The 15,660-nt window shown below is 34.4% G+C and overlaps 2 protein-coding genes across 2 annotated transcripts; both read left to right on the forward strand.

The window, feature by feature from the left end:
• The first annotated feature begins 3,132 nt into the window (after positions 1–3,132).
• On the forward strand, positions 3,133–7,528 carry LOC146919868 (uncharacterized). Its single transcript, XM_085713247.1, has 5 exons — positions 3,133–3,566; positions 3,692–3,925; positions 5,996–6,079; positions 6,515–6,644; positions 6,736–7,528. Exons 1-5 carry the CDS (start codon positions 3,295–3,297, stop codon positions 7,267–7,269), a joined length of 1,254 nt encoding a protein of 417 aa, XP_085569373.1. The 5' UTR covers positions 3,133–3,294; the 3' UTR covers positions 7,270–7,528.
• A 2,043-nt stretch (positions 7,529–9,571) lies between these two features.
• Positions 9,572–14,346, forward strand: LOC146919869 (uncharacterized). The gene is made up of 5 exons (XM_085713248.1): positions 9,572–10,065; positions 10,191–10,424; positions 12,901–12,984; positions 13,409–13,538; positions 13,623–14,346. Exons 1-5 carry the CDS (start codon positions 9,794–9,796, stop codon positions 14,151–14,153), a joined length of 1,251 nt encoding a protein of 416 aa, XP_085569374.1. The 5' UTR covers positions 9,572–9,793; the 3' UTR covers positions 14,154–14,346.
• Positions 14,347–15,660: the final 1,314 nt, after the last annotated feature.

Consider the following 15,660-nt stretch of genomic DNA (forward strand, 5'->3'; position numbering starts at 1 on the left):
ATCAATTTGGTTCATTTCTTTAATATCTTACTATCAATTTAGTACCTGACATGTTGTTAGAATAACTAATATGAGTAAAATTTATTTGAGACAATGACTTTTTTAAAATATTTGTGATTTAAGAAATGCAAATTTATTCTCATTGCGAACAAATATAAGGAATGCAAATATTCATAATTTAAGGAGCACAGATTTATGATATGATCAAAATTTATTCCGGGAACACAAACTTTGATGGACAAAGGAAGGTACCAAACTGTCAACAACGTGAAAGAGTCCCTTGGAGGAATGTACTTGTGGTCAAACTCCTTGAGAAAAACCTTGGTCATAGCATGCATGTTAGAGAGTGTATGGGAATTCATGGGAGGGATCGAGTTAATGAACGTCAGTCATGCTTTTTACATGGTAAAGTTTGATGGAGAGGAGGGCGAGAACAAAGTCATCATCGTCATCATGGATGATTTATGATTACTACTTGGTTGTTGGACAATGGAGACCATCATGCATTTACTACAAAGATCAACATAACCAGTGGCGGATCTTCCTGGTAGCGGAAGGGAGCCACGGCTCCCCCCAACTTTTTTATTTATTTTTATATATGCTGCTACTGCAGCGCTCTTCCTCTGTAGCGGTATCCCTTAGGTTCATTTCCTTGATCATCCACACAAACTCTGTCGGCAGTTAATCTCAAATTTCTATATCCATCCATGTCGCGTCGATTCGAATTTCGATTCCTTCCTTTAACTCTTGTGCCTTCTCTCATGAATTTCGGTTGCCTTTGATGAGAAAGAATACAATGATTCCTTTGGTAGAAGATGAAAGGGAATCGAACATTATTGGGCTGAATGGAAGAAGCAAACATGGGGTAGAAGATGATGATAATGGAAATGGGTTACAAAAAATTGAAGCGCCCTACCTCAAGGAAGAACCTGACAATGGGGAAAGATTTGACCTTGTTTGCATATTCAAATCAACTGAGAAACTTGATAAAAAAATTGATTGAGAATTGTTTAAGGTTTGAAGGTATGGAGAGAAGGGGGTGAAGAAGACGATAGAAGCTAACCCAGTTCTACTTGCTGTGTGTTTTTAATTTTTTCTGTTTTTTCTTTTCACGATCCTCAAACAGCTAGTTGTAAACTGGAGTAAATAGCAGTAGTAATAGTGGACGTGCAAAAAGTAATTCTCTTATGATTATTATTTGAAAATGGCTGTAAAAGCCCACATTGTGTTAAGTCCAAGAAATGTGTTAAGCCCATATTTTGTTATCTCTCATTTTATACATGTTTTATTTTTGTTTTGTGTTAGTGTTATTTTGAATTTTTAATAAAATTATATGGATCTCTTATGAATTTTGACTAGAATATTTTTGTTAGTATTTACCGCTCCTCCTAATATTTTGGTCAAGATCCGCCACTGAACATAACCATGGTGTGGATAAGAATTCTCATCATCAACCTTGTTTTTTATGATGAAAGTATTTTCTAGGCTCTTAACTCATTGGTCGGAAAATATTGTTAAAGTTGATCTTCACACCTTGAAGTTTGCACGTGGAAGGTTTCTGCACATGTGTGTGAATTTGACCTCGTAAAGTTGGTTATTTGACGTGTAGGGATAAACCGAGAGTGGTACCAAGGGCAATACGAGGGTGCGCGTAATTTGTACGCATTGAGGATGTTACATCTTAAGATAGCAGCATGAACATGAAATATAGAATATGAAAATGACAAGACAATTTAGAATAGAGTTTTGTGTGTTCTGTATTATTCCATAGACCTAGGTCGTGTGTGTGTGTGTGTGTGTGTATATATATATATATATATATATATATATATATATATCAAACTTACATAGGTACACTAAGCTAATCCTAAGGCATGACAGCCATGATCCTCAATCAGTGTGACCTGATTTATTGTGCATTGACAGGAAAATAAATATAGAATCAAACTATCACAGAAGGTAAATATATACACATTAATTCTACAATTATGCAGAAGATATTTCCTAACATTACAACCATGTGACGAAAGATTGTTTTCCTTCAAAAGACAAACTACGAGTTGTGGTGGTTTCGAAAGATAGTTAAGATGTGTTGAAAGGGCTTTGGTTTTCCGATCTAGACATTTTTCTATGAAAGGGCTTTGGCTTTATGATCTTGACGTTTCTCTATGTTTCAAGTTGTTTGATGGGCGTTGATGCTCGATGTTTGTTAGAGTGAGTTGTTGGTGTGTGGATTTGTTTCGCGTTGGCGACTGGGTTCATTCATCGGTCCTCAAGAACTTAATTCGGGTTAACGTACACTTTTGTGTGAATTTACTAAGTCAGATTTTTTGTCCCACGGTCTTTGTATTTCCTTTTTTATTCTAATATGCTTTTCTTTCCCTTAAAAATGCATAAGTTTAAATACATGGTTAAATATGTTTTTGACATACTTTTTGTTAGGGTCAGTCATGTTCAAAATATTATAAAAATCTTCTAAAAAATATATTAATTTTTAACAAAACATAAATTAAATATGAACTTTTATGTCTTTGACGTTTATTCTAATTTTTGTTGGGAGAGAGTTTTATCACATTACAAATACTCATGCGAAGATTTATTCAAAAATCTAAAAGGTACACGTGAACCTCGTTTCAAAAATAGGATACATACAACCTGACTTAAAACAGATACTAGAAACATGAACAAACAATATTTCCGGGCAAAAAGTCGAAAAAATAAAATAGGGAGATTCAAACAAAATAAAATAAATTATTTTTTAGTTGTCAATCGTTACTTAACAATGACTAATCTCTATTAAAAAGAACTGTAGGACACACAAGGTGACCCATTCACTTTCAACCATGTTTTTTTTTTCATATGCATAAATTAGACAATCAAGCCCGTACTACATTTTTTTGTGTAAATCAGGCATCCTCCGCGCACTTGCAGAGCCTAATCCTTTGAGCGTTGTGGGATCCAATTGGGCAGCAAACTCTCCTAAAAGTTTTTGTTGTATGCTCAAAACTGGATTCTAACCCAGGATCTTAATTAAACTAGAAGAGACTTGTATCATTTTATCTAAACGCTCTTGGGTTTTTCCACAAGACTCTTGCGAAACATCTCATCAAAATATTTATAAAAATTAAAAACGTATTTTTACCCAAAACCATTAAATTTGGACATTCTCTCTTCCCTCCTATAGTCTCCTTCACTTCGAAATTCCAAATCAAACCCACTGAACTCGACCGTTGAAGTCTCACTCTCCATTTCACTTCACACTTCAAAAACCTAAGCTTCTATCATCCATCATCAATGCCTCCTCTACAGAAACGAAATCGATCTGAAATCGACAATCCTCAACCTGCAATCACAATGAACAATCATCAACACAAAATATCTGAATACGAGCTCACAAGAGAAGAAAGAATCCGCGAAAATCGCGAAAGAATGGGAAAATTGGGTCTTCTCGACATTTCACTTTCCCTCAAGCTCAAACCTAACCCACCTTCACGCAGAACTCCTTCTAACAACCCTAAATCCCCAATTTCTCTCAACCTCTCTGGCCCATCTCGCCGATCTTCCAGGTTCTTCCATTTTTGCCCTAAAAATTCAATCTTTCATATGTTTAGCTAAAACCCAACATTTTTTTTGTTTGATTTTTGTCTCATGCAAAAAACCCATCATTTTTTTTGGTTGATTTTGTTTTTAGGTTACAGAATGTTGCTCCGATTAGTTACTCTGAAGCGCCAGTGAAGGGAGAAAAGCGTGAGAAAAGTACTAGGATTGTGATAAGAGAAGGTCCTCAACCTGAGATTTACACTGAAGAACATGAGAAGCTTTTGGGGAACACTGAGAAAACTTGGGAGCTTTTTGTGGATGGTGTTGGGAAAGATGGGAAACGAATTTATGACCCTGTTCAAGGAAAATCTTGCCATCAGTGCAGGTAAAAGTTACTACTTAATCTATGACTGTATATGAAATTGATCAGGAATGGTCACCATTTATTTAATTTAATGTTTGAATAGCATTTTCTAGATATAATTTATTGGTATTTTTTTGCTAGAAATAATAAAATGCTACTACTATTTTTTTGTGCTTGTATTTAATGTACTATGTGATATAGTGTAGGATAGAAATGCATCAATTTAATTTCTGTTGGAAAATAAAATGACACTATCTATGAGGATATGATTAGAAATGACAATATTAGAGAGAGAGTTGGGGTAGCACCTATAGTGGAGAAGATGGTGGAAAACAGGCTTAGGTGGTTTGGACATGTAGAGAGAATAAATTAGAGGGAGGATAGTCAAACCACTAGAGGAAGAGGGAGACCTAGAAAAACTATAAGAGAAACTATTAGGAAAGATTTAGAGATTAATTAGTTGGGCCAAAATATGGTTTATGATAGAACATTATGGCATAATTTGATCCATGTAGCTGACCCTACTTAAGTGGGATAAGGCTTGGCAGTTGTTGTTGATGGGTTTTAGTTGGAGTTTTTAGTAAGTGCATTTCAACAGCTTGTAGCAGAGTTTTGCTGGCTCTTGACTCTTCAACCTTGGAATGTTGTTCATAGTTTTATGGAGTGTACCAGCACCTTCTTCAGGTAGAACAGTAGAGTGATAAGTGATAAGTGATAACTGTTATTTGGTTTTCTAAGGATTCTTTTGCAGTACATCTGGTTCTAGTGATTCCAAAAGAGAAAGGATAGTGTACCAGAATTTGTACAACCCACTATTGTTTTGCGATTTAGTATGAAGTGTTGTCAAATAACAGCGATAGTGTTGCAGCATAGCGAAATTTGAAGAAACCACTATTTTTTGCGATCCACAATTGACAACACTGGTGGTTGATCATTTTATTGTCAAGAATTTGTTGAAAGTTTAACCTACTTCGAGTTTAATTTAGCTAAATAATTGTTAAATGTGACCTGAATAAACTTGATTTTTTTTTAAGAAGACAAATAAACTTGATTAAGGTATGCTCGTTTCAATATATGCAACAACAATTCTGCTAACGTGGTTTTGGGGATATTACATTTTTTAGTTTGGAACAAGTGTTCTTTTAAACAATCTGGGTATTATTGCCTACTTTTCATTCCTATTATGTACAGGGTGGTCATCAAATATTTTTATTCGAATAGAAGATAATTTAAAATTCAACCCACTGTAACTTTCTATTACCAGTTACCACCTCATTCTAGCACATTTTTTTTCCTTCTATTTTTGGACTAAATAAATTTTAGAAACATTATTTGAAATATTATGTACCAAACACATTTGTCTATTGTACTTGGAAATAATATTGCTGGTAGTGGTATTATGATCAATTTCATTCCTGAGAATATGAATATGATCCTATAACTTGAAATAAATTTCTCTATATGGAAGACATCTTTCTGGTTTTAACTTTTAAGCCGCTAATATTACATGCAAAAAGAATTTGATATGCTTTTTACCAACTGATAACAATTTGGGCGGTCATGTAGAAAAAAAGTGCCAAACACTTGATCATTGAGTCAGGGGAACATATTGGGAATGTTTATTCCAGCAAGGGAAGTGACATTGACACATGTTGAGGTGTGTGGGACATGGTAGTTATGCTAGAGGGGAGGGGGGAGGGTATTTTTTACAAGGTGGTCACTAAGAAGGGGGTGCTGGAGAGTTAAAAGCAAAGATTTTTTTTATGCCAGAGTGTTCGGCTTTTTGACCTGGGTCCTGAACTCTTTAGAGCTGTGGAGTATTTTGTTATTATGTTCAGAATGTTTTTTTTTTTTTTTTTAAACTGTGGACTTGGATTGAGGCACTTTTGTGAAGTTACATTCATTAGTAGCGAGTTTCCTTTCTTTTTATCCTCAAATCATAAGCTTTGTCCATAACCTTGCCTCATTTATGTGGCCAAGTTGACATAGTCTATTTTTACCATGCCTCATTTATGTGATGAATTAATTATGTGATCTATCCATCTAATTTCTTGATGAACTTGCTCACTAAATGAAAACAATGTTTTGTAGGCAAAAAACTCTTGGTTATCGAACACGCTGTTGCGAATGCCACATGGGTCAGGGGCAGTTTTGTGGAGATTGCTTGTACATGAGGTATGCTTTCCACATATTTCCCCCCTAACATATGTTATGTATGATGGTAATCGATATTTGAGTCTCCCTGTGTTTGATTTGGTTGGATATTTTTTATGGACAAATCAGGATAATGTTGATGCTATAGTTTCTAGGATGATATTTTTCCTATCTTTCTTGATTTCTTGAATAGTAAAACAAGTTGTAGACCACTTTGGTTGGATATGTCTCATTTCAGTTGCACTTGTACACGAGAATGTCTTTGCAAATATGCCATTTGATTTGAACCATATAATGCTGTCTTTGGGTTCTTTCTTGGATATGTTTCGACTCTGGCATAATTATGAATGACAAATACTGAACATGGTTCTAGACATGTTTCCATATGTGTAGATTAGAATTTAATAATACCTTGGACCTGATACGGCGCGTTGTTTTCTTATCATGTTCTTGTAGATACGGGGAGCATGTACTAGAAGCCTTGGCGGATCCAACTTGGAAATGCCCGCGTTGTCGTGGAATTTGCAACTGTAGCTTATGCCGTAAAGCTAAAGGATGGGAGCCTACTGGGAATCTGTATAGAAAGGTTACTCATAATTCTTAGCTAAAATTGTGTTACTTTTTTTTTTTTTCAAATGATTGAGTTGTAGCTAAGCTCAAATATCTCCTTATTTAAGGTATTGCATTTGGGATACAAATCAGTCGCACACTACCTCATCCAAACTCGGCGCTCAGATACAGTTGTTGAGATAAATGATGATACTTGCAACCCAGTTTCAGATACAGATGTTGAGAAAATTGATGATGCTTCCATCCTAGTTTCAGATACAAATGTTGAGAAAATTGATGATGCTTCCAACCTAGTTTCAGATATGGATGTTGAGAAAATTGATGATGCTTCCAACCCAGTTTCAGATACAGATGTTGAGAAAAATGATGATGCTTCCATCCCAGTTTCAGTTAAAAGGTCCCTACCTTTCTCTGATGAGGTCAGTGAGAATAAGCTTGGACCAATGCAGTCTCTAGCTAAAGCTGAAACTGAAACTGATGGGGACGAGGTTGTCGCAAAGAGATCGTTGATTTTCCCTGGTGATCAAGATAAGCTTGAAAAAGTTGAAGGTTCGGATAGCGTGAAGCTACTTGCTTCTTCTACCAAACCAAGCCCAGACAGTATTGCTGGAAGACTTAGGTCTAGGGTCAAAAAGCCATGATGATTATAGTTTCTTTAATTTAACCCGAGGTATGTTAAGAACATTGTGTTTTGAAATTATCTAACTTGATAATTTTGGGAAGATAATCTCTTTTGCCGTAGTAATAGTAGTATCAGCATGTGAAACACTTAAGTACCACTGTTGATTTTAATTGAAGAGTAGTGGTATTATGTGCATTTTTCTTAAAAAATATTTAGCACATCAAAGATCAGTTGCCATATTTTGAATGTCTGGCTTTTTGCTTGAATCCTTTCCCAAACTACTGGAGTTATGTCAAGTGGGCAATTTTTATTTGACATGTTTGATTCTCACGAGAACAATTAAATATAATTATGAAGATAATGTAAACAATTTAATCATCAAGGTCAAGTTATTATATGAAATTAGAACACGCTTAAACCATGATTACCTGGATTCGTCAAGATTTGAGACAAAAATCTTCCTTGTCCTTTAACATGCTCCAGACTACTCTCCCCTCTCAACCAGGGGTGGGTGTTCAAATCCAAACCGTTCCAAATTAAAATCGAAAACTGCACAAAATCGAATATTATTGGATTAATTTAGATGTCATTTGTGAAAACCACTCGTATTGGATCGGATTTTAGATATATTATTTAAAAGGCTTAATTGCATTTTTGACCCCTTAAATTTTAAAAAGTTGCGATTTTGGCCCCCTAATTAAAAAAATAGCAATTTTGGTCCCTTTCATCCCAAAATTGCTGAGCAGAAGCCACGTGTCCCAAAAAAGGGGCCATAATCGCAACATTTTGTAAAGATAGGGGGCCAAAAAGCATATTTCCCTTATGTTAGAGGGTCAAAAGATCATATTTCCGTAAACATGGGGGGTCACTTTTGCCATTTTTTTTTAAAAGGGGGCCAAAATCACTACTTTTGCAAACTTAGGGGGTGAATAGTGCGTTTAAGCCTATTTAAAACTAAAAACCGAACCGAATCGCATACTTATATTTTACTACTTATTTTTTCTTTTTAATTATTTTAATACTACATACTAGTTTAATTTAATCTATTTTGTTATATTTCATATCTTTGAAAGATAATCAATCATTTTTTTTTGAAAAAAAAAAGATAATCAATCATTGTTATTCGGTACTATTAATTTTTAATAAATCATATGTTATATTTTATATCAAACATTTTACCATATTTTAAAATATATTATTAATAAAAAATAGGGTTAATTATGTTTCTAGTCCCTATAAAATAGCGACCTTGTAAATTTAGTCCTTACTTAATTTTAATAGCATTTTTTGTCCCTATAAAAAAAATTTACTTATAATTTTAGTCCCTGCTAAAACAAAGTTTGATTAATTATCATTAAACTCTTAAATTTTTGAACGATTTTTTTAAGACAAGATTAGAACACTATGAAAGGTTCGTTTACTAAAATTTAGAATTTTCTGACATGAAATGAATTAAATATGAATTTTTTAAAACGACAAAAGTTAAAGATAAAAAGTAATAAAATCTGGATGTAGAAATCAAATTTTGCGATAATTTTTTGCGGAGGAACTTTTAGTAGTGTTCTAAACATGTCTGCAAAAAATTGTTCAAAAATTTAAGAGTTTAAGCATAAATTAAACAAATTTGAATTGAGTAGGGACTAATACTCAGTGCAGAAAAACAAAATTAGGGACTAAAAATGCTATTAAAATTAAGTAAGGACTAAACTCACAAGGTCGCTATTTTATAGGGACTAGAAACATAATTAACCCTAAAAAATATTATATTTATAATTTGGATATCCAAAAACCAATTCAAATCAAACCACATTAAATTGGATCAGATCGGTTCAATTTTTTAAAATTAATCATCAAAAGTATAACCGATCCGCATATGATTTTATCTTTGGATCAGATGAGTTTTAGTCTCAAAACCAATCCAAACTGCACCTCAAACAACCTTACTCCTAACCAGTTTTTTTCATACACATAAATCAGAAATTGAACTATTATCACTGCTCAAAGGATTCAAATCCCTTAATACTTAGGCTGCGGTTATGGTGCATAAGGAAAATCCTTATGCACCCTGCATAAATCCAGAAATGGTTTTTGTTCCAAAACCATTCGATGTACTTAATGGTTTCCAGCACTCTGCATAAAATTATAGTATGTTGTACTCCAAAACCATTTTACTGTGAAATTATATAATTCATCCTTTAATTTAATTTTAGGCAACATGTTGGTTTTTTATTTATTGTTTGTCCCGATTTTAGTTCTTTATGTAAAAAAACATCAATATCTTATCATTTTTTATTTCAATAAAATCTGAGTTTTTAGGTTGTATGATGAATATTTGGATTTGTTTTATGAATTTGGTGAGTTTTTGATGATTTTTTTTTATTAATCCGAAACATATTTAAGCCGAAACCATTAATTTTGGACATTCTCTCTTCCCTCCTTGTCTCCTCCACTTTCAAATCAAAACACTGAACTCGACCGTTGAAGTCTCACTATCCATTTCACACTTCAAAGTTCAACCTAAGCTTCTATCATCATCATCATCAATGCCTCCTCTGCAAAAACGAAATCGAACTGAAATCGACAATCTTCAATCTGCAATCACAATGAACAATCATCAGCACAAAATATCTGAATACGAACTCTCAAGAGAAGAAAGAATCCGTGAAAATCGCGAAAGAATGGGGAAATTGGGTATTCTCGACATTTCACTTTCCCTCAAGCTCAAACCTAACCCACCTTCACGCAGAACCCCTTCTAACAACCCTAAATCCCCAATTTCTTTCAACCCTTCTGGCCCATCTCGTCGATCTTCCAGGTTCTTCCATTTTTGCCCTAAAAATTCAATCTTTCATATGTTTAGCTAAAACCCAACATTTTTTTTGTTTGATTTTTGTCTCATGCAAAAAACCCCATTATTTTTTTGGTTGATTTTGTTTTTAGGTTACAGAATGTTGCTCCGATTAGTTACTCTGAAGTGCCAGTGAAGGGAGAAAAGCCTGAGAAAAATAATAGGATTGTGATAAGAGAAGGTTCTCAACCTGAGATTTACACTGAAGAACATGATAAGCTTTTGGGGAATACTGAGAAAACTTGGGAGCTTTTTGTGGATGGTGTTGGGAAAGATGGGAAACGGATTTATGACTCTGTTCAAGGAAAAACTTGCCATCAGTGCAGGTAAAAGTTACTACTTAATCTATGACTGTATATGAAATTGATCATCAATGGTTACCATTTATTTAATTTAATGTTTGAATAGCACTTTCTATATATGATTTATTGGTACTTTTTTTGCTAATGTACTATGTGATATAGTGTATGATAGAAGAGCATTAATTTAATTTCTGTTGGAAAATAAAATGACACCATCTATTTTTATTGTGTGTCAGTCATCTGTATTGTATTTAGTTATTTGGGTTTTTGTTGGGTTGGATGTGTGGTAAGACTAGATGAGATATGATTAGAAATGACAATATTAGAGAGAGAGAGTTGGGGTAGCACCTATAGTGGAAAAGATGGTGGAAAATAGGCTTAGGTGGTTTGGACATGTACAGAGAAGACCCAAGGATTCTGTAGTAAGGAGAATAAATTAGATAGAGGATAGTCACACTTCTAGAGGAAGAGGAAGACCTAGAAAAACTATAAGAGAAACTATTAGGAAAGATTATGGCGTAATTTGATCCATGTAGCTGACCCCACTTAAGTGGGATAAGGCTTGGTAGTTGTTGTTGTTGATGGGTTTTAGTTGGAGTTTTTACTGGTTCTTGACTCTTTAACCTTGGAATGATGTTCATTGTTTTATGGAGTGTATTGACACTTCTTCACGTAGAATAGTAGAGTGATAAGTGATAACTGTTATTTGGTTTTCTAAGGATTCTTGTGCAGTACATCTGGTTCTAGTGATTCCAAAATAGAAAGGATAGTGTACCAGAATCTGTACAACTCACTATTGTTTCGCGATTTAGTATAAAGTTTTCAAATAACAGCGATAGTGTTGTAGCATAGCGAAATTTAAACAAACCACTATTTTTTGCGATCCACAATTGACAACACTGGTGGTTGACCATTTTATTGTCAAGAATTTGTTGAATGTTTAACCTACTTCGAGTTTAATTTAGCTAAATAACTGTTAAATAAGACCTGAATAAACTTGATCAAGGTATGCTTGTTTCAAGATATGCAACAACAATTCTGCTAACGTGACTTTGGGGATATAACATTTTCTGAATTTTTTTTTTTTATGCCCTAGTTGAAACCAAAAAATCAAAAAACACCCTAGTTGAAACCAAAATACCAAAACTGCCCTACTTTTTCAGAGTTGACTGGTATGTCGCAAGTTGGACTTGCGACCTACCTATGTCGCAAGTGGGAATGGCGACATACCCATCTCTCAAATTTTGCAATTTTTTTGTCTTATTGTATGTCAAAAGAGGCAATGGCGACATATTTATTTATTTACATGCATGTCGCCATTCCAAACTGCGACCTATTTATTTATTTATTTATTTGGCATAATAAGACAAAAGTAGAAAGATATAGGTCGCAACTCCCACTTGCGACATAGGTAGGTCGCAAGTCCAACTTGCGACATACCAGTCAACTCTGAAAAAGTAGGGCAGTTTTGGTATTTTTGTTTCAACTAGGGCATTTTTTGATTTTTTGGTTTCAACTAGGGCATAAAAAAAAAAAAAAATCACATTTTCTAGCCTGGAACAATTGTTCTTTTAAACAATCTGGGTATTATTGCCTACTTTTCATTCCTATGTAAAGGGTGGTCATCAAATATTTTTGTTGGAACAGAAGATAATTTAAAATTCAGCCTACTATAACTTTCTATTACCACCTCATTCTAGCCCATTTTTCCCTTCCATTTTTGGACTAAATAAATTTTAGAAACATTCTTTGGAATATTATGTACCAAACATATTTGTGTATTGTACTTGGAAATAACATTGCTGGTAGTGGTATTATGATCAATATCATTCCTGAGAATATGAATATGATCCTATAACATGAAACAAATTTCTCTAAATGGAAGACTTCTTTCTGGTTTTAACTTTTAAGCTGCTAGTATTACATACAAAAAGAATTAGATATGCCTTTTACCAACTGATAACAATTCGGGTGGTCAATTAGAAAAAAAAACAGGTGCCAACCACTTGATCATTGAGACATGGGAACATATTGGGAATGTTTATTCTAGCAAGAGAAGTGACATTGACACATGTTGAGGTGTGGGAGATGTGGTAGTTATGCTAGAGGAGGGGATTTTTTAGAAGGTGGTCACTATGAAGGCTATACTGGAGAGTTAAAAGCAGAGATTTTTTTATGCCAGAGTGTTCGGCTTTTTGACCTGGGTCCTGAACTCTTAGACCTGTTGAGTATTTTGTTACTATGTTCAGAATGTTTTATTTTAACTTGTGGACTTGGATTGAGGCACTCTGGTGAAGTTACATTCATTAGTAGTGAGTTTCCTTTCTTTTCATTCTCAAATAAGCTTTGTCCATAACCTTGCCTCATTTATGTGGCCAAGTAACCCAAGTTGACATAGTCCATTTTTACCATGCCTCATTTATGTGATGAATTAATTATGCTATCTATCCATCTAATTTCTTGATGAACTTGCTCACTAAATGAAAACAATGTTTTGTAGACAAAAAACTCTTGGTTATCGGACACGCTGTTGCGAATGCAACATGGTCCAGGGGCAGTTTTGTGGAGATTGCTTGTACATGAGGTATGCTTTCCACATATTTCCCCCCTAACATATGTATGATGGTAAGCGATATTTGAGTCTCCTTGTGCTTGATTTGGTTGGATATTTTTATTGACAAATCAGGATAATGTTGATGCTCTAGTTTCTAGGTGGATACTTTTCCTATCTTTCTTGATTTCTTGAATCGTAAACAAGTTGTAGACCACTTTGGTTGGATATGTCTCATTTCAATTGCACTTGCACACGAGGATGTCTTATGCCATTTGATTTGAACCATATAATGCTTTCTTTGGGTTCTTTCTTGGATATGTTTCAACTCTGGCATAATTATGAATCAGAAATACTGAAAATGGTTTTAGACATGTTTCCATATGTGTAGATTAGAATTTAATAATACCTTGTTGGACCAGATACGGCACATTGTTTTCTCATCATGCTTTTGTAGATACGGGGAGCATGTACTAGAAGCCTTGGCGGATCCAACTTGGAAATGCCCACCTTGTCGTGGAATTTGCAACTGTAGCATATGCCGTAATGCTAAAGGATGGGAACCTACTGGGAATCTGTATAGAAAGGTTACTCATAATTCTTAGCTAAAATTTTGTTACTTTTTTTTTTTCAAAAGATTGAGTTGTAGCTCAAATATCTCCTTATTTTAGGTATTGCAGTTGGGATACAAATCAGTCGCACACTACCTCATCCAAACTCGGCGCTCAGATACAGTTGGGAAAACTGATGATACTTGCAACCTAGATTCAGACACAGATGTTGAGAAAATAGATGATGCTTCCAACCTAGTTTCAGATACATATGTTGAGAAAATTGATGATGCTTCCAACCTAGTTTCAGATACGGATGTTGAGAAAATTGATGATGCTTCCAACCCAGTTTTAGATACAAATGTTGAGAAAAATGATGATGCTTCCAACCCAGTTTCAGTTAAAAGGTCGCTACCTTTCTCTGATGAGGTCAATGAGAATAAGCTTGGACCAATGCAGTCTCTAGCTGAAGCTGAAGCTGAAACTGACGGGGACAAGGTTGTCGCAAAGAGATCGTTGATTTTCCCTGATGAGCAAGATAAGCTTGAAAAAAGCGAAGGTTCGAATACTGCGAAGCTACTTGCTTCTTCTACCAAACCAACACCAGACAGTATTGCTGGAAGACTTAGGTCTAGGGTCAAAAAACCATGAAGATGATAGTTTCTTTAATTTAACCCGAGGTATGTTAAGAGAACATTGTGTTTTGAAATTATCGAACTTGATAATTTTTGGAAGAAAACCTCTTTTGCCATAGTAATAGTAGGATCAACATGTGAAAGAAACACTTACGTACAAATGTTGATTTTAATTAAAGAGTAGTATTATGTGCATTTCTCTTCAAAAATATTAGTACATCAAAGATCAGTGGCCATATTTTGAATGTCTTGACTTTTTGCTTGAATCCTTTCACAAACAACTGGAGTTATGTCAAGTGGGCAATTTTTATTTGACATGTTTGAGTCTCACGAGAACAACCAAATATAATTAAGCTATGGAGATAGACATGAACTTACTCCGAGGTCAGACCATCTCTGTCTGTAACATGTCTATCCGAACACTAAAAGAACCGTCCTTCAGCTATGGAGATAGACATGAATGAAGCAACTTGAGTAATGCTAGTAATTATTTGAAATTCATTTAAATTAAAAACAGATTTGGGTCTGGTAGAAAGAGTTAGTCTCTTAAAATGCAGTGAATCAAACGAATTTTGGTTCAGAGTGTCTGCATTTAGTGTCCCACACTGCCTCCATAAGATTATTTCCGGTGGAGGGAATTCACGGGAAAGTAAAAAAAGTCATTTCAATATTCGGCTAACACTAACATGACAAAATATTATTATTTTTAAAAACAAAATAGTGTTACTTATTATTAATATGCTTTTTATATTCTTATTATTATTGGCCAAGATACTGCAAGGATCCAATCCTCTACAATTGCTTTATGGTGTAACAATTGTATAAATAGTCTGATTTAGAGAGTTTACCACTCTAGATATAACTAACTATTCATATCGATGTTGCACAATAAAGAAGATTTAAGGGATTCAAATACAATTTGCAAAGTGAGAGCTACTTTTCCCACCTTATTTGAAAGTATACTATTGTTATGATGCATGAGTAAAACAATAGTAAAACAATGACAAATTGTGTATGATACAATGTCTACTTCACTTGTACACACAAATGTTAGTTGTTAAGTTAGTTTTTCTTTTCTTTTCTTTTCTTTATCATGACTTGAACTGTGAACCTTTGGCTCCTCAACTTCTCTAATCTTTTGGCTCAAACCAGCTTAGCGACTCAACCTCCCAAAAACTTTGAAAGTCTACTTTTAAAAATATGTGTGGTTTTGTTTTTTTTTTAAGAATATGTGTCGTTGTTTAGAAGTGTGAGTAAATGGGAGAAATTCCCGGCAAAGTTGGCCTTCGGTTTATCTAGGCCAGCATAGGAGGGTTTTGGATTGATTTAGTGGTTGCTAGGTCACCTCCGTTTTTTCTCATGCACTTCCTTTTTTAGGCTCAAAACACAATAACGTCCAAATCCAATCAACTCAACACATTTCTCAAAAGTTAACTTTGGAAACCCCTACTTGTAAAAAAAAAAACTTACTTTTGAGACCCCTTTCCACTCCCACCTCCCCCATAGGCCCCTCCCACATGCTA

Source organism: Medicago sativa, chromosome 5, assembly GCF_051527215.1.
Source record: "Medicago sativa cultivar Bolivia chromosome 5, Bolivia_mono, whole genome shotgun sequence".
Classification (NCBI taxonomy): Eukaryota; Viridiplantae; Streptophyta; class Magnoliopsida; order Fabales; family Fabaceae; genus Medicago; species Medicago sativa.